The sequence below is a fragment of the Rhincodon typus genome, chromosome 2, assembly GCF_021869965.1.
Source record: "Rhincodon typus isolate 14 chromosome 2, sRhiTyp1.1, whole genome shotgun sequence".
Taxonomy (NCBI): Eukaryota; Metazoa; Chordata; class Chondrichthyes; order Orectolobiformes; family Rhincodontidae; genus Rhincodon; species Rhincodon typus.
Window position 1 is genome coordinate 71,259,341 of NC_063333.1, and position 27,020 is coordinate 71,286,360.

At 38.3% G+C, this 27,020-nt stretch overlaps 2 protein-coding genes across 3 annotated transcripts in view; one reads left to right on the forward strand and one right to left on the reverse strand.

Annotated features, from left to right (window-relative positions):
- casd1 (CAS1 domain containing 1) overlaps positions 1-6,889 on the forward strand; it is a 69,038-nt gene extending 62,149 nt beyond the window's left edge. The window contains exon 17 of the mRNA XM_048607598.1: positions 3,259-6,889. Coding sequence (XP_048463555.1) covers positions 3,259-3,519 — 261 coding nt within the window. The 3' untranslated portion in view covers positions 3,520-6,889. The remainder of the gene's footprint in view (positions 1-3,258) is intronic.
- Positions 6,890-19,285: 12,396 nt separating this feature from the next.
- sgce (sarcoglycan, epsilon) overlaps positions 19,286-27,020 on the reverse strand; it is a 53,320-nt gene continuing 45,585 nt past the window's right edge. For both annotated transcript variants that reach the window (XM_048607613.1, XM_020530605.2), the window contains exons 9-11: positions 26,066-26,257; positions 24,488-24,531; positions 19,286-19,667 (exon numbers count right to left, since the gene is read on the reverse strand). In XM_048607613.1, coding sequence (XP_048463570.1) covers positions 19,651-19,667; positions 24,488-24,531; positions 26,066-26,257 — 253 coding nt within the window. In that variant the 3' untranslated portion in view covers positions 19,286-19,650. The remainder of the gene's footprint in view (positions 19,668-24,487; positions 24,532-26,065; positions 26,258-27,020) is intronic.

Sequence of the window (27,020 nt, forward strand, 5' to 3'; positions counted from 1 at the left end):
ACCCATACAATGTTAAGTTCACTTCAAGTAAGTTCAGTTCTGAGAATTTCAAAATTGAGTTGAACTTCTGGGGAATTTACGTTAAATGAAGTTAGAACAAAAAAAAAGACACTTGTACATATATTTTCATACATGCCAGACATCTCAAATCTCTTTGCAATCAATGAAGTATTTTGAACTGTAATCACTATTGTAATGTAGATTTTATATCCACCTGATAGGCCAAAGAGACTTCCAGCAGTGCAGCACTCCCTACTAATGCACTGGAGTGCAACCTTAGTTTTTGCACTCAATTTCTGAAGTGTGACTTGAACCCAGATTTTCCAGTTCAGAGTGAGGACGTTGGTAACAGGCAGAGCTGATCCACTGATTTGGTGTATTAAGGTAGATGGGCAAGAAGAAGATAGGGTTGCAGAGGAATAAAATGAAGTGAACTGAGAAAGAAGAGAGGAATGTAAAGAAAAAGCATATATTGCAGGGAGGCTTAAAAAATAATCATGGAGTTGAGAGTGTTTGTGTGATGGGTTGAGAGATGTGACATTACCTCAGTCGGATGTGTGCCAGGAACAACTACAGAAAGATTGTATGTTTATGGTGTGATTTTGTTTTTCACTTCTATCCCCTTTAAAGAAAGCCTAGTAGTCAAATACTTCAGGTAGTATTGTTTGACATCGCATCCACCCAACAGGTTTGCAGCACTGCCCACTGCTGCTATATCTTTGAAATATTGTTGGCTTTTAGTATTTCTGGTAATTCAGTTTAATTGCTATGATTCAATACATCAATTTCTTTGTAAGTTCCTTAAGTTTCTAAAAAGGAGTTGCAGCATTTAAATTGGTAGCTTTATTGTGAAACTGCTAACAAGTGAAAAGTAAACTGACACATTCTTGTAAAGTAGGATTAGAGTGAGTAGCAGTGCTTTGAATTCCAGACAAGTAGAAATCATCCAATAAGGCAAGAATGGGTATCACTCCTTTGCAATCCTATTTTTCTGTTGAACACACGTATAGCAAACCATGGTTCCAAAGGGGGAACAAGAATACCTTCCCACCATTTTCTTCAGAAGATTTACCATGCTCACACCCCTGTTGCTTTATGAGGAAAGGTTGAACAGTACAGGCTTGTATTTGCTGGACTTCAGAAAAGTAAGAAGCAACTTGATTGAAACTGTACAATCCTGAGGAGTCTAGACAGGTTGGATGTGGTGAGAATGTTTCTACTTATAGAAGAATCTAGAGCTATGGGTCACAATTTAAAAATAAGGGGCCATCTATTCAAAATAGAGGTGTTCTTGCACAGAATGGAATCTGGAACTCTCTTCTTGGTGGGGTGAGGGGGCGGGTGGGGGCAGAAAAACATTGTGGAAACAGAGTCTTAGAATATTTTTAAGGCAGAGTTGGATAGATTCTTGGTAAACTAAGGCATGGTGGACTATCACAGATGGAAGGGAATGTGGATGTTCAATCAGCTGTGATCTTATTGAATGGCAGAGTAGGTTGGAGGGCCTGAATGGATTACTGCTCTGTGTTCAGATGTCCTGCAGAATAGTGATTTCTGTACAGATAGTTCTCGTATAAGACGATAGTTGCGTTGTTGTGTGACCTCGTGCTGTAGAAAATTGCCGTTAAAAATCACGTTCTAGGGAAATCGCCATAGAAAATCGCTGTACCTGTACAGCAGAAAGTTCACATTATCCAAACAGCTCCACTATTCATCAATCACATTCCAGCCAGTTTGTGTTAACGAAACACGCATTATAGCAGAACTAACTGTACTCCAATTGGATAATTGTAAATTTATATGGAGCCAAAGTGAATGGAATTTCACTCAGTTTTAAAGCAAGTAAATATTGACCCTTTCTAAAAACAAATTGTGCATAGAAAATTTGAAATAAAAAATCCTAAAAATGGACAGCATGGCCATCATATGAAAGGATACACAAATTAATCTTTGAGAAGTCAGTTTTTAACAGAATTAGCCTGATTGATAGTAGCAGTTTCAACCATGAGGCATGTTGATAAAAGTAAGTTTTGTGCTTTTAATTTTATCACAGTTTTTTTTAATCATAGTATGAATTTATTGCAGTTGATCCGATTAGAAATAATTAGAAAAATTGGTGAAAATACTTCATGGGTTAACAACACCTGTCGAGAGAAACAGATGAGCATTGAAAACTGAGGGGGAGGCAATGGCCTAATGGTATTCTCGCTGGACTGTTCAGCCAGAGACCCAGATAATGTTCTGGGGACCCAGGTTCAAATCCCGCTACGTCAGGTGGTGGAATTTGAATTCAATAAATATCTGGAATTAACAGTCTAATGATTGGCAATTGTTGGAAAAACCCATCTGGTTCACTAATGTCCTTTAGGGAAGGAAACTGCCATCCTTACCTGGTCTGGCCCACATGTGACTCCAGACCCACAGCAATGTGATTGACTCTGACTCTGAACTGCCCTCTGGGCAGTTAGGGATGGGCAATAAATGCTGCCTAGCCAGCGATGTCCTCATCCTGTGAATGAATGAAAAAAAAAGGTTATTAATGTCAAGCAATTGCCCAAACCTTGAAATTGGCATCAGAACCAATGTATCTGATATGAATTAGTTAAAAAGCTATCCAACTAGTTGGCTACGTATAAAAGAACCCAAATTCAGATGCATCGTCTGGAAGAACTCCTTCAGTGCAAAGTTAACATGCAGACTGACAAAATGATCAGTGCAGAAGAACACTTTTCCTTCTTATGGTACTGGCTACTGTATGGCAAGGTCTAGTCTTTGAATGTCAGAAAGTGAGTGAATGGATGAATGGGTAGTTGCTAATAAGGTGATGGGTGACTATTCAAACAAGCATCACAAAACTCTCCAAAGTCTCTGAATCGAGCTGAGTCACAGGCATGCAGCTAGGAAACAGAAAATGCTGAAAATATTTGGAAACAGAGGCGTTGTCCGTTCTAATGCCCATTAAACTTCTGATGCAGTTCCCACATAGGTCCACTTGTACAGAGTATTGACATACATTTTCAACGGGCATCTGGTTTCTGATTATCTGGAGACCAGAGGATTTGGGTTGTTAGTTGTTTTGATCTCCAAGAGCTGCATGAAACAAATATTTTCAGCATTTTCTGTGCTTGTTCCAGATTCTGATCATTTTTTTTTTGTAGGAGTTGATTATATTCACCCTAACTTCCAACAGAATCTTGGTCTTGTTAAAATTTTGAACTGATTGTACATATCTTTCATATCAAAACCTTTTTCTTTCAGCTTTTCATATGCCAATATCATATTTGGCTTGCAGCAGATACCAAAGGAATCCTCGTACTCATTCCTGGCAACCCAGTGCTCAACATTATCGTCAGCACTTTTATTTTTGTGCTTGTTGCTCATGAAATCTCTCAAATCACAAATGATCTTGTACAGATAGCCATTCCCAAAGATAACTATGTTGCACTGAAAAGACTGTGTGCAACAGTGTTTTTATTGGGGCTTCTCACATTGTCAACTGTTGAACGATTGAACGAGTAACTGAAATAATGGCCGAGCAGGCTCAAGTACCTATTTTGACTTTCGTATTTAATAAAGAGAAAAAAACCTGAAAGAATTGTGTATTGACAGGAAGAAAGCATAAGTTTGTGCAACACTATGATTCGTCATAATATCAGATCTGAAGAAAACATACTGATGTAAATGCTTATGATGAAAAGGTTTGGTTACGTTATTGATCGATTCAAAAGCAACTTTTAAGTATTGGGATAATTGATAGAATGACTACTGAAAAGGTAGCATCTTTTGATATGCTATTTCCCGAGATTTTCTATTTGGATATACACCTGTTGGTTATGATGTTACTTTATTTTCAGTTCAGCGTTTCCGTATTTTCACTGTTATTTCTTTAAACTGCAATTATTTCCAATTTTATGAAGGAAACATTTTGGGATATCTGCTAACGTAAAGTTTGGTTCTGGATAACTTTAGGTATCCCTGTTCATTGAAAATCATAACTTCCTGATGCTAAGGAGTTTGACATCTTTTTCCTCTATCCCTATGCTGTGTTGATGTTGGGCAAAGTAGCTTTCTTTCATAGTTCACATATAGGTGCAGTATGAAAAAATGAATATCTCTATGGAGCACTGATAAAATGAATAGGCTGGGAGTTTGTTCACTGAATTATTCCTGACTTGAAAGAGACGTGTTGGCTTTGATTGTGGTGTTGCATTACTGGAAAAAGTAAGCTGCCAACAAATTTCAACCACTGCTAGTACTAGGCTACTGTTACATTTCTCTCTTTTAAAGTGAGGAAAACATTTTACCTTATTGTGGAATAAATAGTTAATTCTCCAAAGTAAATTAATCAATTTAAAACTCCTAATTTGAAATGTTGTCAATATGGACTGAAACACTGGTCTAATTAGGGACTCCTGCTCTGTGTGCAAGTGAAGTATCCAACGATTTGTAAATTTAGTTAGTATGATTGAGTGACCAGTTCCAGTGTTAACAGCCATTTCAATTTGTATGGTGAATTATGTTTTATGATTGTTCGATTATATTAGCTCTTACTAACAATGTGCTAGAATTTGTTTATTAGTTTTTAAAAAACAAGATGATTGCATTTGCTGCTACAACTTAGGCATTTTAAAAGTGTTGTAGCAGGAAGAAAGGGAAGGGAAGGAGAGGAGAGGAGAGGAGCTAAGGATTTATTACACATTTGAGTTCACCATGACTATTTCCTAAATCAGACTTGCACTTCATTTCATGAGTTAATTCATGTAAAAACCTAACTTGTGTTTTGAAAAAAATGGCCATACAGAACGCTTTAGGCACATCTTGTTTATACACTTTTAAAATATCGATATGTTCTCTCTAACTCTAGACATATTTGTAGGAAACTGTCAGGTAACTTTGTTGATGCCAAATTCTTATTCACCTGATTAGATTTTTTAACTATCTTTATTAGTCAAATTGCTCAAGAGTTTGAAGTAGTTGAGTATGATTTTTGATATGCAAGGTGCCATAAATCATTGTTACTGATATCTATTTAAATCATGGTAACATTTTTATCTTAATTTAAGTCACATTTACAGATCCTGCAGTATGTTATTTTTCACTGAATTCTTGTGCAGTGAATTAACTTTGAACTTCACATCTGCATATTTAGTAGCAAATATCTTGAAGTTGTATGACATACTTTTCAAACTACACATGCCAATGGCAGCGATCTTGCAGTGTGACAGCACAAAAGTGTTTAAGTGCCATTTTAACCCATTTTTAAAAAGATAAAGATGTGAGATCGGAATCGGGAACTCTCAAAATAGTGTCCTTTCTAATTTATCAAAACTTTTAAAAATTTATTCTTGCAATTAGAGTTTCATATAACATTCCCTCCCTTTTCTCCAATTGACAAGAGGTAATGGTGCATTGAGACAGCCAAACTAGAAGATCCTAGATTTGATGAGGACTAAGTTCACTGATTTCATTATGAATAGTTCAACATTCCTTAGGAACATTAACTATTTCCTCCTGGAAAGTGTGCTTGCGCAGCACTTGGCAATTTAACACTTTGCCAATGGTAATTGTTTAAAACCACAAGAAGCATGACCTTGTAAGCAAGGTACTGTGCAACTGTGCCCAGCATGTTATATATTGAGCAGGAATGTAACATTTATAGGTGTATCAAAGTGGGTAAAACCAGATTTCATCATTTTGGAGGAAGGTGGCAGGCAGGGGAAGTTGAGAGTTTCTCACAATGCAGTCAATCAAATTTCTCGAATGGTAGTTGACTTCACACTGTTGTTTGTGATTCCCACAATTGTTTGGGCCTTATTTATTTTACTAAATTGTTAATTCTTCTGAAAGTCTATGAAATAAAGATCTGAGTAAGTTTTGCACTAAAATTCAATTTGTAATATTCCACTGCTTGCATGTGCTTTTCTTTGCAAAATGTTTTGCTTGTGAATGACTTCTGTAGCCTTCAGAACCTTTTGGTCACCAGAACTGGAGTGAGTTTTATATGTAGTCCCTTTCTGTTCATTGTACTTCATTTTGAAATGATAGCTTGGCTGAAGAATTTACTGCACTTAAACAGGATTTCAGGCTTGAGTAAATTCCAGCAGTTACAGAAAATAATATATAAGTCCACTATAATATAATACCAAATGTTAATCTTTGACAGTTTTTATTGCACTTGGGGTCACATTTTTAGTACTGCCACTTATATTTGAGTTCTTGCAGTATTGCAGGAGAACCATATTTTGTGTATAGATGAACTTTTTTCTGTTTTTGAGGTTTTGCACTTATGAAGAGCCACGTGACTGTGGTATGTTTATAATTGTTCAACAATTTTCCTGAAACAGCTGAATGCTAATTAAAATTTTCTGAAATGAGTTTCATTTACAATTTATCATTGTTTATAATGGATTTCCTGGGTAGTTTGAGATGTGAAAATTTAATGTTGTAGTGTTAAAGACAAAAAATTTATATTTTGTACAATTTCTAATCATGTGAGTTCTTTAGGATTGTTTTGCAGATTTATGGCATTGTTTTTTAAGTGTTTTTCCTGTTTTTAAAAACTAAGAATTTGTGTTATAGAGCTGCAATGTCATTCAGTGATGTTTACTCTTAGATTGTGTGGAAGATTTTCACCTAGTTTAATGATTGAATTCAGTTTCTTTCCACATGCTTTTATTTAGTTTCTGGGCCATATGTAAAATAACTGGTTATGATAAGCATAAATAAATTGGTCTGACTTAAGGAAGTTAAGGAATGCATGATGTTCAAACTTTTTCCGATATGTTTGTAGTTTTCATTTGTGTTTGGTGGTTTGCTAAGCCACTAACTGTTGAAATGTGTACTTCGTATTGAATGTGCCAAACCTAAAATAAATTTCCCATGTTTTCTATGCTTATAGTGTTTATTAGGAAGCTGGTTTTGACAAAATTTCAAGTTTTCCCCAGCTCTTGGAAACCTGTAGGACTAGGAAAGCATTAACCTTCAGTAGTTTAAAAACAGCCTTCTGCATTCTAAATACCATTAATTTCTGTAGCTCTAAAATGATTGTTATGATTTATGTTATGTTTAGTTCGTAAATTGTATTTCATTTAGTTAATTTTGAAGTACATTTGATTTGAAGCATCTGATATGGGCCTACTTTGATATGTACAAAGTTTGATTGCATAAATTTTAAGAATCTATATCTAATGGAATGAAGCTCGAAAATTAATGGCAGCCAGTTTAACGACATGGAAAATTCCTTCATTTTTGAGCTTCTTTATGTAGAATCCCCACAGAGTGGAAACCGGCCATTCGGACCAACAAGACCACACCAACTCTCCAAAGAGCATCCCACTCAGACCCATTCCGCTACTCTATCCCTGTAACCCTGCATTTCCCATGGCTAATGCACCTAACCTACACATCCCTGAACACTATGGATAATTTTAGCATGGCCACTCCATCTAACTTCCACATCTTTGGACTGTGGGAGGAAACCAGAGCATCTGGCAGAAACCCATGCAGACACGGGGAGAACGTGCAAACTCCACACAGGCAGTTGCCCGAGGCTAGAATTGAGCCAGGGTTGCTGGTACTGTGAGGCAGCATGCTGCCCTTTAATGGCTCCTGTTTTAGAATGAGTGTGCTGAATAGTGAAAAACTGCAGCTTGTCATTTGCTTATGCAGCAGAATTAGGACAAATATTTGATTACCAGAGGATTGTAGTGGGAGAGAGATCCACTGAGGCCTTTCCAGAGGGAGGAAAACAACTTCAAGGTGGGCATCCTTGGAAGAGGCTTCACAGTAGGGTTGTAACTCACTCAGATAGGAAGAACTGCAGATGCTGGAATCAGAGATAACACAATGTAGAGCTAGAGGAACACAGCAGGCCAGGCAGCCTCAGAGGAGCAGGTAAGCTGACATTTCGGGTCAGGACCCTTCAGAAATTTCTGAAGTCCCGACCTGAAACATCAACTTTCCTACTCCTCTGGCTTGGTGTGTTCCTCCAGCTCCACACTGTTACTTCTGACTCCAGCATCTGCAGTTCTTGCTATCTCTTAGGACAAATATTTGCTTTGTTTAGTTGGTCCAGTGAAGCATTAACTTTAGTTCTACTTTGAACTGATCCAAACATAATCCCATTTGCTTTTATTCAATGTCTCCATAAGCATACAACGTTCAGTATTGCCAGAATGTTGTTTTGCTTTGTGATTTTTTTAATAGTTGAGGTAGATAATTGGCATTTGGCACCATTAATGCATTTGTTGTATATACATGGCACAAAATTTCAATAAAAGAAAGTTCTATTCCATTCAGATTATATATTTAAAATTTATTGAATGTATGAAACTTTAAAGGAACATTACCGAACTGTACAGTCTTGTCCATAGTTGTCTGCTCAGAATAAGCAAATTTATAGTGAAATCATCCTGTAATGTGCATAGATTATTGAGCAGTAGATACTTGTCAAATTATAAAAGGACGCTGGTTAAACTGACAGGTTCCTATGTTTTTGGAATCAGTAGGAACGAATGAAAAGCATGGATTAAAAATAACACTTATAAGTGAATGACCAAATATGGTCCATTGTGAGTGATCTAGTTTGAATGTATTCATCAAACTAGTGCAGGTACCTTTTCTCTTCACCACAACTATCTTCTGAATTTCCAATGTAAATTCAAATAAATATTAATGTCAAAATAAAAGAAATAATACAGGATTTTGTGCATACTTCTTTAAAACTTTCAGTATGGGCTATATGTTTAAAAATCTTATATTTTGGATAAATGCAGTCTTTTAAGTATTTCAGTAGGAATAGATAGCTATCTCTTCCTCATGGTTTTAGCCATATATTGCTCATTGCATGGATTCAACCCCTTACAGTAAGTTGTAGGAATTTTAATAAACTTTTTAAACATTCATCTAAGTTTCAATCTGGAAATTGGCAAGACCAAGCAATATCTTGTATTTTGATGTAAATTTCATGCTTGAAATAGTTGTTTCCTTGCTGCCTCCAGAAGGGACAAATCTGACCTCAAATAGCTTGGAGGGTATTATAATTCTGTCTTGTAACATTACTTACCTACAACCTAAAAATAGAATTAAACACTTTTGTTTCCAAAATGTTGAATGTATTTTAAGTAGCTGCTCTGCTGTACCGAACATAATTTAATTGTAAATTAATTTTAATGCACTCTGGGATATTGATGTGGCTGGCCAGGTCAGCATTTATTGCCCATCCCTAATACCCTTGAAGATGGTGATTAGCTGCTTGCTTGAACTGTTGCAGTCCTCACAGTGCAGGTAATCCTTCAGTGTTAGGAAAATTCCAGGATTTTGACCCAGTAACAGTGAAGAAACAGCTGTATAGTTCCGTCAGGATGCTGTAAGGGTTGGCTGGGAATTTGCAGGTGGTGGTGATCCTATTTCTCTGCTGCTCTTGTCGTTCTAAATGGTAGAGGTTGAAGATTTGTTCAGTTGTGTTGCAGTGCATCTCATGAGTGTTGTGCACTGCTGCCATTGTACATTGGTCTTGGAGAGAGTGAATGTTGAAGCCATTAAGTGCCAAACAAACAAGTTTATTTGTCCCGAATGATAAAAAATAATAACTTACAAAACTAATAACATTCATTTAAAAATGTCAACATCCCCTCTTAAAGTTTCCAGCATGTGTAGTGACATTGTCTTTGCTTTAAAAAAAAGGAGTCCATTATGATCATTGTCAAATTGGGAAAGCTGAATTAAAAAAAATTCCAGTGTACTGGCAAAGCCACTGATTTACTGTGTGCAATTGTAAGTGAAAATTCCAATAAAGTTCTGAGATACTGAGTTGGACGTGAGATTGTGTTAAACTTCCTTTAGAAGGCTTTGCCTTCATGATTGTGTGAATATTTGTTCTGACACTTTGCATTACTGTTGTCGTCTGCTGAATTTGTGGAATTATCAAACTAGATTGATGTTCTTTATTTAACATATTAAACCTCTAGGTGTTTGCTCTTGTTTAATCTGTGACAGTCTTACATCCACACGCTCGTCTCTATTTCAGCTAATGGTACGCCGTTTTAAAATAAGGGTTGTGTATCTCTGCATACATTTTAGATTTGTGGACATTAGATGTTCCCATTTATAGTTTACTCTGAAACTAAAATTAGGTTTCTTGTTTAACAATTTTTTCTACTGGATAAGCAAGTGCAAAACTAGCTTAGCTCAAACATGGATTATCCATAAAGTTAAATACTATTTGAGACTTCACCCGATTGTGATTCATCCATCATTTGAATCTACTTTGTGATGGAAATTAAAATACAAGCCTAAATATATTGTGCACCCAAAACATTTCCTTGCACTTATTTGTTGTTTGCATGTAACATTTAGTGAGATTTCATGCAATTACAATGTGAAATGCCTGTCATTTTTAGTATGTTATCTTAAAAAAAAAAGCGTAAAGGTCCTATGTAATTAAAAATTACCAACTTTGGGACTTAGATTTAAAATAAAATTGAACACTTTCATTGGAAACATCGTGTTTGTACTTTTAGTAATGCTTCAATTTAAATTTGTTAGTTCATTTTCTGCATTTGTTATTTTTGATTGCAGAAAGAAGTTCCTTATTCCAAATATGTTAATCTTAACTTGCTCCCCTATTCTGGTTTTGCATGTGGCATCTAACCCCAATACCTTGTCCATTCTTGAGACATAGATCCAGATATCTGATTCTAATTAGAAGAAAATATTACCAGCATAAAAGAACTTATTCCCTGTGCTCCCAGAAAGGTAGGTGGTTATCAAAGGAGCAAAATGATAGGTAGTTCAGAACTTGATCGGAAAGATATTACCAGTTCAGCAGCTAATACCAAAGAAAGAAAACTGGATGAGGTTGAGTAGTGTGTGGCTTGAAGCCAGGAATGTTTTATACCACTGTCAACGTGAAGGATAAATACTGACATTTACTTACTGGTGGGAAATATTGATAATTAGTAATATACACATGAAAAAAGTAATATGAGAAGTATAGTGTGGTTTGGTACTCTACTAGTAATCCAAAGCCAAGAGATCAAATTGTACCATGGTGAATAGTGACATTGAATTCAATAAATTTGGAAATTTGTTAGTTAACACAAGATGCAAATAGCAATATAAGCTGTCGCATTGTCATGAGCATCTCAAATGATTCACATGTATGATTTTTCTACACTAAGTAGAATGGTGTTATGGACCATACCAAACCCCCTCAAAATATATCAAGAAGATAGCCTAGACCCTAACTTATTATTTTATTTAACGGCAAGTGTAAGGCACAGTGTTCCAGATGTGATTTGATTAGTCTACCACTAGGTTTTAAGCAAAATACACTTTATTCTTACAACACAGTTAAAATACAAACAAGTTGAAATACTTACAAAATAAGATATTATCTAACTACTAATCATCAACTGTTCCAATTTAGCAGCATGCTATATACAGCCCCTTGGCAAAGGCAAATTCAGCAAAACAGATTTTCCTCAGAGGCTATGTCCTCCCGAGTGCAGGAGAAAGGAACACTGAAAGAAACGATCTGGTAGCAGAGAGCGAGAACTCCAGCTTTGCCTGCAGCAAAGAGAAAGCTGTATCTAACAGCTTCAGCAGCCAACTCCAAACCTCAATTGAAAGCACAACCAAAACCCTGGATCTAAGTGATCCACTCATGCTGATTTTTTTCTAATTCAAAGAAAAAGACTCGGGGAGCTCAAAGCTGTTTACCCACTGCTTCTGAAACAGATATTCTGGCACCACTGTGGCAACATCTCTCTGCAAGAGAAACAGCACAGGACAAATCTGTCTGAAAGACACAGTACCATCACAATGTCAGATGGGTAGTTCCAGTGAGGATGCTGGATTAGCCCTTTAAAACAGTCTGTATTCAGTAGAAGCATGCTGCTGAAGCAATCATGAAAGAGAAAGTAGTAGTAACCAGGGGTATTAGAATTTCTTTGTACTGTAAATTGTTAAGTCACTAGACTGGATCAAATACATTCGAGGATAAGAGAGGTAAAGATGAAAATTGCAGACATACTGCTTTAATCATGCAACCCCTCTTGAATATAAAAATAGTGCAAAAGGATTGGAGAATTGCAAATGTTATGGCCTTGTTTTAGACAGAGAAATCCAGCAAATCAGACAAATCATAGAATCCCTACAGTGTGGAAACAGACTATTCGGCCCAACAAGTCCACAGTGCCCCTCCGAAGAGCACCCCACCCAGACCCATACCTCTACCCCATAAATACTGACATTTCCCCATGTCTAATCCCCTGGACACTGCGGGCAATTTAACATGGCCAATCCACCTACCTGCACATCTTTGCACTGTGGAAGGAAACCAGAGCACTCATTGGAAATCCACGCAGACATAGACAGTCGCCTGAGGGCAGAATTGAACCCGGGTTCCTGTTGCTATGAGGCAGCAATGCTAACCACTGGGTCTCCATGCCGCCCTGATCAGTTTAACCCTAGTGGAAAAGCTTTCATTAATAATCACTTGGAACAGAATTTAACAAGTTAAACAAATGCAGATTACTTGAGGAAAACCAGCATGGAAATGTTATTGATAAATAATGTTTAACTTGTTCAAGTTTTCTGTAAAGTAACACAAGTGTTAAATAAAGGGAATTATAATGGAATGCAGATAGTTACTTTAAGTAGACTGGGCAGATAAATAAGCAGTAAAGACCATAAGCAAGCAGTGACAGACACCTAAGGAAATAATTCATAATTCCTAGCAAAAATACATCCTAGTAAGGAGGAACGATTCAAAGCGAGGGATAAACCAACCATGGCTAACAAAAGAAATTAAAGAGAGCATAAAGTTGAAAGAAAAAACATATAAGGAAACAAAGTCATTGATGGCCTCAAAGACTGTGATAAATTCAGGATCCAGCACAGGGGGACGCCAGATAAAAAGAGAAAATAAACTACAAGGGCAAACTAATGAGGAATATAAATACTAACAATAAGAGCTTCTTTAAATGTATAAAAAGAGAGGTCAAAGTAAACATAGACCTCCTAGAAAATGAATCTGGGGAAATAATTATGGGGAACAAGGAAATGACATGAGTTAAATAGAAATTTGTATCAGTTTTTATGGTGGAAGATACTTTGAACATCCCATTAATGCTAAAGAATACTGGGAAGGAATTGAGTACCATCACCATCACTGGAGAAGTAGTTTTAGACAAACTGACAGGGCTAAATGCAGACAAGTTCTGGCCCTGATGTGTTGTACCCTAGGACCATAAAAGAGGTATCTACAGAAATAATACATGCATTGTTGTAATTTTTCAAAAACCCTTGAATTTTGGAGAAGTACCTGAGGATTGGAAGACTACCAATGTGAGACCCAACTCAAAAATGGAGAGACTCAAAAATGGAGAGATTCAAAACTGAAAAAAACTGTAGGCCAATTAGCTTATCATCTATTGTTGGAAAAATGTTGGTATCGATTATTAAGTAAGTAATAGCAGAAAATTTGAAAAATCATAATCTTAAAAAAGCAGAGTCAGCATAGTTTCATGAAAGGGAAATGAAAGTTGGACTAGAGTTTTTCGAATATGTTTTGACCAGAGTGGATAGAGTAGAACCTGTAGATGTGTTGTTTTTGGACTTCCAGAAGGTGTTTGACAAGGTACTTCATAAAAAGGTTAAGCCAAATGTCTTGGAGTCTGTTTAGCACACAGGTGCAGCAGGTAATCTGGAAAGCTAAAGCAATGTTGGCCCCTGTTTCAAGGGGTTTAGAGTGTAAGAGTATGGAAGTCGTACAAAATGCAGGTGATTAAAGTTTTTGAGAAGTTTTGTAGCTTGGGTCGTGGATGCGGTTGTAGACTTGCTTGCTGAGCCGGTGTGTTTGGTTGCAGACATTTCGTCACCCTGCTAGGTAACGTCATCAGTGAGCCTCCGGTGGAGCGTTGGTGTTCTGTCCCACTTGTTATTTATATGCCTTGGTTTGCTGGCGTGGTTGGCATTACTTCCGGTTCTGTTTTTCAGTAGTTTGCAAATCGGGTCCAGTTCAATGTGTTTGTTGATGGAGTTCTGGTTGGAATGCTAGGCCTCCAGAAATTCCCTGGCATGTCTCTGCTTGGCTCGTGCTATCATGGATGTATTGTCCCAGTTGAATTTGTGTCCTTCATTGTCCGTGTGTATTGAGACCAGTGGGAGTTGGTTGTATCTCTTGGTGGCTGGTTGGTGTTCATGTATCCTTAGGCCAAACTGGAAGTAATCTGACAATATGTAATGTTTTTCACAGTCCTTGCATGGTATTTTGTATATTATCTTAGTTTTATTGGTTGTGGGTATGGGATCCTTTATGTTCATCAGTAGCTGTTGCAGGGTGGTTGTTGGTTTGTAGGCTACCCTGATACCTAGTGGTCTGTCTTGTGGTCATCTCTGATATGTCTCTGATGTACGGTAGGGTGACCAGTGTGACTGGCCGTGTTGTGTCTTCTTGTTGTGGTCTGTCGCAGAGGTAATGTCGGATTGTGCTTTTTGGGTATCCTTTCCTTTAAAACTCTGTATAAGTGCTCCTGTTCTGCTTTTGCGCAATTGTGGCCTGTTTGAATAACGTCTTGATGCAGCTCCATTAATGGGTGTTGGGGAGGTTGCTGAAGTAATTAAGTATCTGGTCCGTATGTGTCGTCTTTCTGTATACGCTGGTCTGGAGTTCTCAGTTATTCTTACATTCTATCATTATGTCTAGGAAGGGTAGTCGGTCTTTGTTCTCCTCTTCTTCTTTTGTGAATTTTATTCTGGTGAGAATGTTGTTAATGTATCGGTGGGTTTCTTCGAGTCTTGTGCGTTTGATAACCATGAAGGTGTCATCTACATAGCGGAGCCAGGCTTTGGCTTGTATAGTGGTAAGTGCTGTTCTAACCTTTGCATTACTGTTTCTGCAATTAGTCCTGACATTGGCGATCCCACTGGTGTTCCGTTGATTTGTTTGAATATACGGTCGTTGAAGGTGAAGTGGGTTGTGAGGCAGTTTCAGGGTGCCGTCCTTGTTGATGCTTTTGGTGGCCTGGGGTGCCTGCCTTCCTGATTCGTCCAGCAGCGTGGCAATTGTTTCTTTGGCTGGGTCGATGTTTATGGATGAAAATAGTGCTATTACATCGAAGGATATCATCATCTCGTCCTCTTCTCTTCTGGTGTCCTTGATGATGTTGAGAAATTCTTGGAAGGAGTGGATGGAGTGGAGCGTGTCGTCAACTACGTATTTCTAAGTATATACCCAAAAAGCACAATCTGCCGTTACCTCTGCGACAGGCCACACACACTAGTCACCCTACCGCTATATCAGGAATGACCACAAGTCTATTCAGACCGCTAGGCATCAGGATAGCCCACAAACCAACAACCAACCTGGTTGCACGCGCCAAGCAGAGACATGCCAGGGAATTTCTGGAGGCCTGGCATTCCAACCGGAACTCCATCAACAAACACATTTGAACTGGACCCAATATACAAACCACTGAAAAACACGAACCGCAAGTAAGGCCAACCACCCCAGCAAACAGAGGCATATAAATAACAAGCAGGACAGAACACCAGTGCTTCACCAGAGGCACACTGACAATGTTATCTAGTAGGGCAATGAAACATCTGCAACCAAAGACTGGCTAGGTGAGCAAGTCCACAACCTCAAAATGCAGGTGAGGCCACATTGGATTACTGTAAGCAGTTTTGATTATGTTATTGAAGCAAAGATATCATTTCATTGAAGACAGTTCACCAATGTTCTTTAGGGAAAGGAAACTGCATCCTTACCTAGTCTGGCCGATATATGATTCCAGACTCTCAGCAATGTGGTTGACACACAACTGTCCTCTGGGCAATTACGGATGGGCAATAAATGCTGACCTAGCCAGTGATGCCTTCATCCAAATGAATGAAGAAAAGTTCAGAGATGGTTCACTAAGATGATCCGTGGTATGGAGGAATTTTCTTATGAGCAAAGTCTAAAACCGGTTTGGATTCTGTTTGCTTGGGGAGGTGATTTCATTGAACCATATAGGATTCTTAAGGGACTTAATAGGATAATTGCTGAGAGGATGTTTCCCCTCATGGGAGAGTCTAGGACCAGAGGGTGTGATCAGAGACTGTGTGTATATTTAAGGCCCAGATAAATAAATTCTTGATCAGTAGGAGAAATGTTATGGGGAAAAGGCAGGAACTGGACATAAGGAATGTCAGATCAGCCAGGATTCTGTTGAATGGGAGAGCAGTCTCTAAGGGCTGAATGGCCTATTCCTGTTCCTATTTCTTATGGTACTAAGTGATTAGAATAATGAGAATGGTATAATGTATTTAGAATTTGAAAAAAGTGTTTGATAAAATGCCATAATATAAATTTGCCAGCAAAGTTACAAACCGTGATGTTACACCTCATTGGGTAGCATGCTGGAAATCAAGCCCCATTGTTCCCACAGTTGTCACAAAAGTAAAAACTTGTATGCTAGTTTACAAATTTCTAAATTTACCTGTCTGATACACTTGGATTAACAGAAAATGCAGACCACGTTTCAAAAAATAATGAACTTTCTATTACAAACATTGGCTGGAAGCAGGTGGTGATCGTTGAATTTGTTTTCTGACTGGATATGTGTCCAGTGGGGTCGCTGAAGAATCGGTGTTGAGACCTTTGGTGCTTGTGGTGTGTATATATATATAAATGATTTAGACTGAATGTAGGAGGGTTGATCAGTAAGTTCACAGATAGTATGAAAGTTGGTGGGGTGGTAAATGGTGGGGAAAAAAAAGCCTTAGATTGCAGGAGGATATAGATGGACTGATCAAAGGCAAATGGAACTTAATCTGGATAAGTGCACTTGGGCAGGACAAAATTGGGAATACCTGATGAACAGCAGGACCTGGGGGAACACCAAGGATCAGAGGGACTTTGTTGTGTATGCACATCAGTCCCTTAAGGTAGTAGGACAGGTAGGTAATAGTTAAGAAGGGACGTGGGATATTTGCCTTTATTAGCTGAGGCATAGAGTTTAAGAGCAGGGAGGTTATGATGGAACTGTATAAAATGATTAGGCCACAGCTAAAGTATTGTGTGTTGTTCTGGAATCCATGTTATAGGAGGCTTCTGATTGCACTGGTGAGGGTGCCAAGGAAATTTATCAGGATATTGCCTGGGCCGGAGAGTTTGTTATGAAGACAGATTGGATAGACTGAATTGTTTTCCTTGGAGCAGAGGAGACGGATGGGGAAGATGAGCGAGATGTATAAAATTATGGGGAGCATATTTAGGGTGAACAGGAAAAAACTGTTTCCTTTGGTGCAGACATCAGTCTCTATGAGGTATAGACTTGAGGTAAGGGACAGCAGACTTAGATGGGATTTGAGGAAAATTCTTTCCACCCAGAGGGCATCAGAATCTATAACTCACTGTCTGAATGGGTGGTAAAGGCAAAAACCCTCATGACACTGGAGACATATTCAGATTTGCATTTGCAATGCCAAGGCCTACAAGGCTATGGGCGAAGTACTGGAAAATAGGATTAGGTGCTTGTTTTTGACTGGCATAGATTCGATGGGCTTTTTCTTCGCCTTAGACATCTAAAGCTTTGTCATCTGCAGTTCATTTTGTGATGTGGTGATTGCAGATTCAAGGAGAAATTTCTGTAGGGGTATTGGAGAAAAAGTGGAATATTGGGAAAAACTGATCTTACTGGCATGTACGTCACAGGCCAAATGGCTCCTCTACTGCTGTTGCATTTTCTGTTATGTTTGGGCAAGAATATCACCTTGCATGTGATTCCCCTTTCAGGGTATGTGACTGACTCAGAATCCTCAAACAAAGAGGCATTAGTCTGCATTGCAAGACTTTTTAAAATGCCATTGCTGTTTCTGCTTTTCTTTATATATAGTAAGTGACCATTGTGGCCCCTTCCCGGTCTTTGTGCTGTTAGTTTTCTATTAGTATTCTTTACTCTTAATTTTGTTTTGGTTTTTTTTCATTTCGAGTAAAGAATGCTGAGGATATGAGCTGTTTTGGGGTGTAAAATGGATTTTGTCCCTTTTTGCAAGGGGTGGTGAAATTACCAGTTTTCTTCAATACATTGAGTATAGGAGTTGGAATGCTATGTTGAGTTTGTACAAGAAGTTGGTGAGGCCTCTTCTGGATTACTGCGTGCAGTTCTGGTCCCCCTGTTATAGGAAGGATATTATTAAACTGGAGAGGGTTCAGAAAAGATCCACCAGGATGTTGGGAATGAAGCATTTGAGTTTTAAAAATTTGGCTGGATAGGTTGGGATTTTCTCCACTGTAGTGTAGGAGGTTCAGGGGTGACCTTGTAGGGATTTATAAAATCAGGAGGGATATAGGGATAAGACGTTTGCTATTCACCTTATCCAAGGTGGGGGGAGTTCAAAACTAGGGAGTATATTTTTAAGATGAGAGGAGAAAGATTTAAAAAGGACATAAGGGGCAACTTTTTTGCACATAGTGTGTGGAATGAACTGCTAGAGGAAATGGTGGACACAGGTATAGTGGGCCGAGTTCAGTTTGGAAACATAGTCCGCGTGGACTAGTTGGACCGAAGGGTCTGTTTTTGTGTTGTACGACTCTGTGACTATGACATGCATCACATTGCAAGTCTGATTCACCTGACCAGTTCCTTTACTATAAAAGTGTGAAATTCATTTCATTTGTAAAGTGGTGCTGCCATGGTGTGAGTGACATTTTGCAGCATGTGAGGTGGCTGCTTCCTACACATCCCAAGAGGTGTAATTTGAGTGGGACATAAATATACCCTGTGTGTCCCTGAAAACAAGTTGCATGGTCATAACATACAGCCATGAGCTCATGCAGCAACAACAGAAGGCTAAACTTGATCAACACGTGCAGGCAGCCATCTTATTTATTTATTTGGAAGCAAGATGATATTTCAAGCTGTGCTCCCTGTACAAATTGCAGCTTTGTGCTTTTGACCTGATTTTGCTCAAGCATTTTTAAAAGCACTGTGGTTAACTGCTACAAGAATCTTCAGGGTTTTTGAAAATAACACTGTCTTGTGCAAATACAGGACATTACTTGGAGTGATTGTTCTTGTGCAACAGAGGCAGTGCATGCAGAAAAAGCATCAGAGGGGTAAAGGTCGGTTATTCCTTGACTTTTAAATCTAGAGCTGTAAGGCTCAATAATTGTTTGGTCCTGGGGTCAAAACCACTGCCAACTAGCTTGATGGTTATGTGATTACCAAATTACTGAGAAATATTGTGCAATGTGTAAAGGAAGAGGTTTAAGAATTTAATGAAACTGGTAAAATGTTTTTCATAAACATATTTATTGCATGATTCAAACATTGTTTGGACTTTAGGCAAGTCATTGACAGAATTCCTTCTGCCTATAACACAAAGTTTACCCAATGAAGGGCTAGCTTTTTCTAGCAAAAATTAAATAAAATTAACAGCTTATATAATTCTACACAAAAAGCAACTGCAACATTTATGTGGAGCAATTTAGAACATTGGTATCAAATACTTGACAAACTCACATTGTACCCACTTTCGCTGTCATGCACATTAGCACGCCGTGAAAACAAATCATGCATTTGGTCAGTATACAGAAGAAGAATGACCTTTTCCCAAGTGGAATCGTATCAAGTAAATGCTTCATTCAGTTTTCCTTCCTCAGGTTTGCCATTTACCTAAACATAGATGAATAGATTATATAACTGAATATCACCAGACTTGTCCAAGATTCTCATAACTGCAATGAGATGGCTACGGTCAGGGAATACTGATTTAGCTTTTGGCTAATGCTGCTAGGCTTACCATAAGTAGTAGTTTTTCACTGTTTTGTAAAATAGAGATCCAGTAAAGAGTATGCAATGTAGCTGCTGACACCTGTGAGTTTCATCATTTTGTCCTATAGTGAGCTGATCACTACCTAATTATGTGCCATACAGACTTTTCATTTCAACAAAGCCTATGTTAAGATACCACATGGGAAACTCAAAGGAGGTAAAAGTGCATGGGATCCAGGATCATTTGGCAAGGTGCTTCCAAAATTGGCTTAGCGACAGGGGAGAGAGGTTGGTAGCAGAAGTCTGTTTGTCAGACTAGGCCAGTGTCCAGTGGTGTACCACAGGGATCAGTGTTGGGTCCCTAATTCTTTTGTGATATTCATGAATGACATAGATGAGAATGTAGGGAGGATGTTAAGTAAGTTTGTGGATGACACAAAGATTGACCATGTCATTGGCATTGAGGAAAGTGTTAGGTTTCAGGAGAACAGAAATGGATTAGTCAGGTGGGCAGATCAGTGGCAGATGCAATTTAACCCTGATAAATGTGAAGTGATGCACTGTACGAATGACAAGATACTAGGAAACTCAGGAACAGAGGGATCTTGGGGTGCATATCCACTGAACCCTGAATATAGCAGGTCAGGTTAGTAGGGTAATTGAGAGGGCATGTGGGTGCTTGCTTTTACCAGTCACAGCATGGATTATAAGATCAGTGAGGTCATGCTGTAGATGTATTGAACTTTGATCAGGCCACAGCTGGAGTACTGTGCGCAGTTTTGGTCACAACATTATTGGAATGATGTGATTGCACTGGAGGAGGTACAAAGGAGATTGACCAGGATGTTGCCTGGCATGGAGCATTTCAGCTATGAAGAGAGGCTGGATTAGTTCAGATCGTTTTCTTCAGAGCCGAGAAGGTTGAGGAGGAACCTGTTGCAGATGTACAAGGAAGATGGACAGGGTGGATAGAAAGCAGCTGTTTCCTTTAGTTCACTTTTAAAGTGAAGGGTAGGAGGTTTAGAGTGGATTTGAGGAAAAGCATTTTCACCAAGAGGATGATGGGGTCTGGAACGTAATGCCTGGAAGGATAGGTGAAGCTGGAACCCAGGAAGGTAACTTGATTACTACTTCAAAAGACTCAATGAAAATGATTGAGGGTAGAGTGGTGGATATGATCTATACAGATTTCAGTAAGGTGTTTGACAAGGTTCCTCATGGTAGACTGGTTAGCAAGGTTAGATCACATGGAATACAGGGAGAACTAGCCCTTTGGATACAGAACTGGCTCAAAGGTAGAAGACAGAGGGTGCTGGTGGAGGGTTGCTTATCAGACTGGAGACCTGTGACCAGCATTGTGCCACAAGGATTGGTGCTAGGTCCACTGCTTGTCGTAATTTATATAAATGATTTGGATGTGAACATAGGTGGTATGGTGAGTTAGACTTGCAGAATAACACCAAAATTGGAGATGTAGTGGACAAGGAAGGTGGTTACCTCAGAGTACAACAGGATCTTGATCAGACGGGCCAATGGGCCAAGGAGTGGCTGATGGGCTTTAATTTAGATAATTGTAAGGTGCTGAATTTTTAAAGGCAAATCACGGCATGACTTACACTTAATGGTAAGGTCCTGGGGTGTATGGTTGCTGAACAAAGAGGCCTTGGTGTGCAGGTTCATAGTTCCTTGAAAGTGGAGTCGCAGGTAGATAGTGAAGATGATGTTTGGTATGCATGCCTTTATTGGTCAGTGCATTGAGTATAGGAGTTGTGAGGTCATGTTGCAGCTGTACAGGACATTGGTTAGGCCACTTTGAGTGTGGCAAGCAATTCTGGTCTCCCTGCTATAGGAAGGATATTGTGAAACTAGAAAAGGTTTACGCAGATGTTGCCAGAGTTGGGGGTTTTGAACTAAAGGGAGAGGCTGAATAGGCTGGGGCTATTTTCCCTGGAGCATCGGAGGCTCAGGGGTGACCTTAGAGGTTTATAAAATCATGAGAGGAATGGATAGGGTAAATAGGCAAGGTCTTTTCACCAGGTTGGGGGAGTCCAAAACTAGAGGACGTAGGTTTAAGGTGAGAGGGGAAAGATATAAAAGGGACCTAGGGGCAACTTTTTCACACAAAGGGTGGTATGTGTATCAAATGAGGTAGTGGCAGGTATGATTACAACATTTGAAAAGTATGTGGATTGGTACATAAGTAGAAAGGGATTTTGAGGGATGTGGGCCAAATGCTGGCAAATGGGACTAGATTTATGTAGGTTAGCTTGTCGGCATGGACGAGTTGGATCTGTTTCCATGCTGTGTATCTCTATGACAAGCTACTCAATTGTATCCAACTGCTGCTGAAATACCAGCTCAACTGGAAATATGCAATATTTGCCAATGCTGCCTATATCCTAACAATGAAGACTAAAAGAAAAAATAGTTCTATCTGACCTTGATTCAAGCAGTTTTGGGCCCCATATCTAAGGAAGGATGTGGTGTTGGAAAGGGTCCAGAAGAGGTTTACAAGAATGTTCCCTGGAATACTGGGCTTGTCATATGCAGAGCAGTTGAGGACTCTGGGTCTGTAGTCAATGGAGTTTAGAAGGATGAGGGGGATCTGATTGAAACTTACACAATACTTAGTGGCCTGGATAGTGCAAATGTGGAGATGATGCCTCCGCTTGTTGGAGAGACTGGTACCAAGGGTACAGCCTCCAAAATGAAGTGATAACCATAACTGGAGATGAGGAAAAATTTCTGTGGCCCTAATTGCCACAGAGAGCTGTGGAGACCACGTCATTGCGTGTATTTAAGACTGAGATGGATTCTTGATTGGTAAGGGGATCAAGGGTTATGGGGAGAGAGCAGGAGAACTGAATTGAGAACCATATCAGCTATGATCAAATAACAGAGCAGACTTGATGGGCCAAAGGGCCTAATTCCAATCCTATATCTTATGTTCTAGATTAGCCACCTTGCAAACCTAACTACTAACAATTCTTGGCATAACTGGGATTGTTTAGCAGATCCTGTCCAATTACAGAATCACATCTAATGTTTAACCCTAAGTTCTAAGACTTGCAGGCACAGCTGGTTAGGTCTGAGCAGTATCTTATCAGTTGCAAACATATGAAGGACTGTGCTGTTTGTTACAACAAAAGCTGTTGTTCCCTTTGGGATCTGGTATTTTCATGATTCTACCCTGACTAGTACAAAACAAAGACGTCATTTCATTTGTTTTTAAAACGCTACAACACAGTCAGAGACATAGTGCCAAAGAAAGCAGATGTTTATATACTTTGCAATGAGAAGTAGTATGGGTGGGGGATAGTGAGCAAGGAGCGGCAAGGTGGAGAGATAGAGGTAAATGGAGCAAGGCAAAAGGGAGAGAAACAGCTTTAAAGAGAGAATTCTAGCACATGGGGTGTCGGCAGCTAAAGGAATAGTTGCCAGCATTGGAATAAAGTAAAGTGCATATATACAAGAGGTTTGAATTGGAAAGGAACAGGGATCTAAGGGCTAAGAAAGCTTATAGAGACAGGTAACTGCTAATGTCTAACAAGAACACCAGCACAGCATCCAATAGGTTGCATCATTGTCTCCACCTATCTTTGTGTATACAGTTTGCAAGAACTCCATTCCAGCAATCTTATTTTGGGAAGGAATAGGGTGTCTGTCATAACTCTCCCTGTGTATGTAGGTGTACAAGTACATTGATAGGAGTGGCACTGAACACTGAGTAGCAACTCAATACCTACCACAATCATGAGTCACAACCTCTTCATTCAAAAATTGGGCGAATGAATTTCACACCCAGTTTAAGTGACCACGAGGGTGTTGCTATTGTTTGTGGTAGCCAGCTTATCCAATGTAAGTCAGTGAACAAAGTGTTACAAATCAGGCAGTGAAGGAACTGAAAGTGATGGTGAAGATGTAAACCGATAGCATCAGCATACATGTAAAATCTGATGGTCTTTGGATGACACTGCCTAGGGTCATCATTTTGATAAGAAATAGGAAGGAAGTTACATTTGTTATGAATAAATAAGCATTTATTATTTTTTTGCTTTAAAGATCACAACTAAAATTAAACCTGTTGAATGGGTGGCGGTGCAAGCTTTCGATCAGCTATCCTTTAATCGACTTTACTCTGTAGATGGTGCTTGACTTCAATAGTTTAAAAAGACCACTAAGTCTTTTAAATTGCTTTCTATTAAAGTCATAAGATGGAAAGTTTCTTTACACATTTGTACTTGCCTCAAATTGTAGAAATGTCGACATATAATATTCTCCTCCAATCAGGAAAGCAAGAATGAAGAAGTGAAAGATTTGATTATGAATTAAGAATTTAACATGTTAAGCTTTTCTTTCTGATGAGACTTCAGTCACTTTGACAAGAAAATCTGCTGCAGGTTAACAAAGGGCTTTGTTCTGGTTATATTAGCATACACAAGTGGAATGGGCCTTTATGATATAGCATTGGATGAAACGTATTACCCAAGGACCTCAGTCCCCTGTATACTGACATAACAATACTGCCTTTTATGCAATATGGAATATCTAAGCCAAAGTATTTTGATTCTAACAATATCTGTAATAACAAATGTTATACATTTTAGTAAATAAAAAATACTGAAGATGGCTTTTACTGCAGTTCAATTAGGTTGCATGATAGTCAATATGATAGTGGTTTGAGCAAGGGATGGTTGGCGAGAGAGATGTTGGATACTGACCTGCACCTTGTTGCTGGGGCAGCTGGGTCTGTAAGGGGTGATTCCTACAAAAACAAGATAACAAAACTGAATTGGATCAAATTCTGCATCAGCTGTGAGGAATAGTTTAATTCTAACATCTTAAACCATTTCTATTTGCCACTCTTTACACTAGAAAGTAACTAAATCAGTGCAGTTATTGATGAGATGAGGATCATATAGTTAGGGCTATAAAATACTACAGCCAATACTAGTAACATTACATTCTTCACTTTTAAAAAACCTCTGAAATCTAGTCATATCATTGAGAGCTTAAAATCTCAGCTGCAGTAATTAAATCAATTTGTTTCCCCTTCTTAGTTCCCATTTGATATTGAAACTCCTTTGAAAGAAAAGAAATTGTCACAGTTTGCTTTCTGGATCCGGAATGGCTACCAAAAGAAGTGTCAATGTGAAGACTCTTCTCTCTGATGGCCCTTCACTCCTTTTTGCAGGAAGTTAGCAAAAGAAAACTCAAGGATCAGAAATGGCCAATTTGTCCTCTGACACACCCTCCTCTAACGTATTTGGATGCTTTGTGAAAGAATGAAGACATTTAAAATTACCACAATGCTTTGCCACTGCATGCCATTTCAGACAGTCTTTCAGTAAACAAGTTGTATATTCTGTTCATTTAAATTTACTTTGTATTGAAGTAATATTTTGCATTTATTTTATCTGCCCTATTTAATTGTGCATGTACGTGCATGTTTACCCCTTTCTGTCATTCAGCAAGAATACCTCGAGCTTCTCCAAGGTTCCTTGATGGTCTAATCAGAGTATTTGTTTTTCTTTGTAGCCTTTCCAATTTGTACATCTGTTAAATCTGATTATCCTGATCCAAAAAAATGCTCCGCACATGTAAAATCCATAGAGAAACTTCTTAAGGCTTTTATTTTACTATTCTTGCCACACACCAAAATGAATTTGCTTTTTAAATTCCTTCACCATTGTGGATGATGAAAGTAAGGAGTTGACATTATTGTTACATTTGTTACCATCCCACTACAATATGACCATGGATAATTTGAACCACATTCTGATCTGTCTGTGCAACATACAGGGTCACCATGTTGCCAAAGAGGTAATTTTAATAACCATGTACTTGCGTTATGTGTAATCAATTTTTGTGCCATTACAAATCACTACTGCACCTGCAGAACATTTAAAATTCAGTATTTAGTGCTATGTATTCATATTTATTGTGAAGTAACAAATCGATTAATACAGGAATAAAAAAAACAAGAAATGAAGCAATAAACAGAAGGGAACCTGCTCAAAATGTGCTAATGAGAAAAATTATAGTACCACCTCAACAATCCAAAGTAGTGTGTTTTGGTGTACAAAACCCAGGCACACATGAATGTGAAACATTTTCCAGTACTTCTCAAAGGAAGGTATCATCTATTCACATCCCTAAAACACGCATGTGTGATATTTAGTTATTAATACACAACCAGTTCTCCAGCAGCATATTTCTAATTCCTTTGATCACTGCATTAAAAGAAAACAACATTCTGCATTATCTAGTCATTTTGTATCAACTAAAGAAAGACTTACTGTTGTGTCTGCATGAGAGGCATGTTGGAGGTGTCACAGTTATCTGAATGATGAAGGGGTGGCATGATCTCGCCAGTTACTGGATTAAACACGGGCAGAGTGGAAAGGGGCCAAGCTGCCTCCCGGTTCTTTGACATGTTCCGAAGCTCCTTGGTTGACTTCTGAATGGAGCTATGATGAACCAACTGGATGCTGAAGAAAAATGTGAAATAAGAAGGTTACACTACAAACTTTGAACAATACAAATCGGGTCAGTGTCTTGCTTTTGGAAACTACTGATAGTTTGACTCAGTAAATCAAATTAATAGAATTTCTGGATCTTGCTCCAAGAAAGTTTGTTTCTGAATTCCATGTTAATAAAAGTTTTTTTTTTGAAATGAACTGGAACTAAAAAGTCAAATTAAAGAATAAAAATAACCATCAGCAATAAGGGACTAATGTTTAATGCTTTCATACGACATTGCTCCTAACCTGGTTATTTAAAGTAGTCCATTTCAAAAGAGTAGAGATATGCCATTTAAGTTTATTTTATTACAACCATCATTTCTGGCCTCAACACTTCTGACTGGAGCCTTTTCTTTGCTACTATGTTTCAAACTATGTCAGAGACCCTAGTATAGTTTTAGGTTTCAAAGTTACCAATTTAGAATATAAAATGATGATAGAAAATTTATAAAAATGAAAACTTTTAATCAGTATCTAATGGTAAGAAACTAATTTAAAAATACTGCAGTGGAGATTCCTAAAACACTGATTTTAGGAGATAAATTTACAATTATGAATTAATTTAGTTGGCTTTTATGCCACTGTTTAAATACATCAAGGTAAGAAATTTCTGGTTTTATGTATTTTGCATTTGTGATCATTAGCAGAAGCTGGAGCGTAAGAAGTAACTTTTCGAATTATTCAATTAATATTTGCTCTTTTACACCATTTGTGTAGTTTGTGTCCTTTT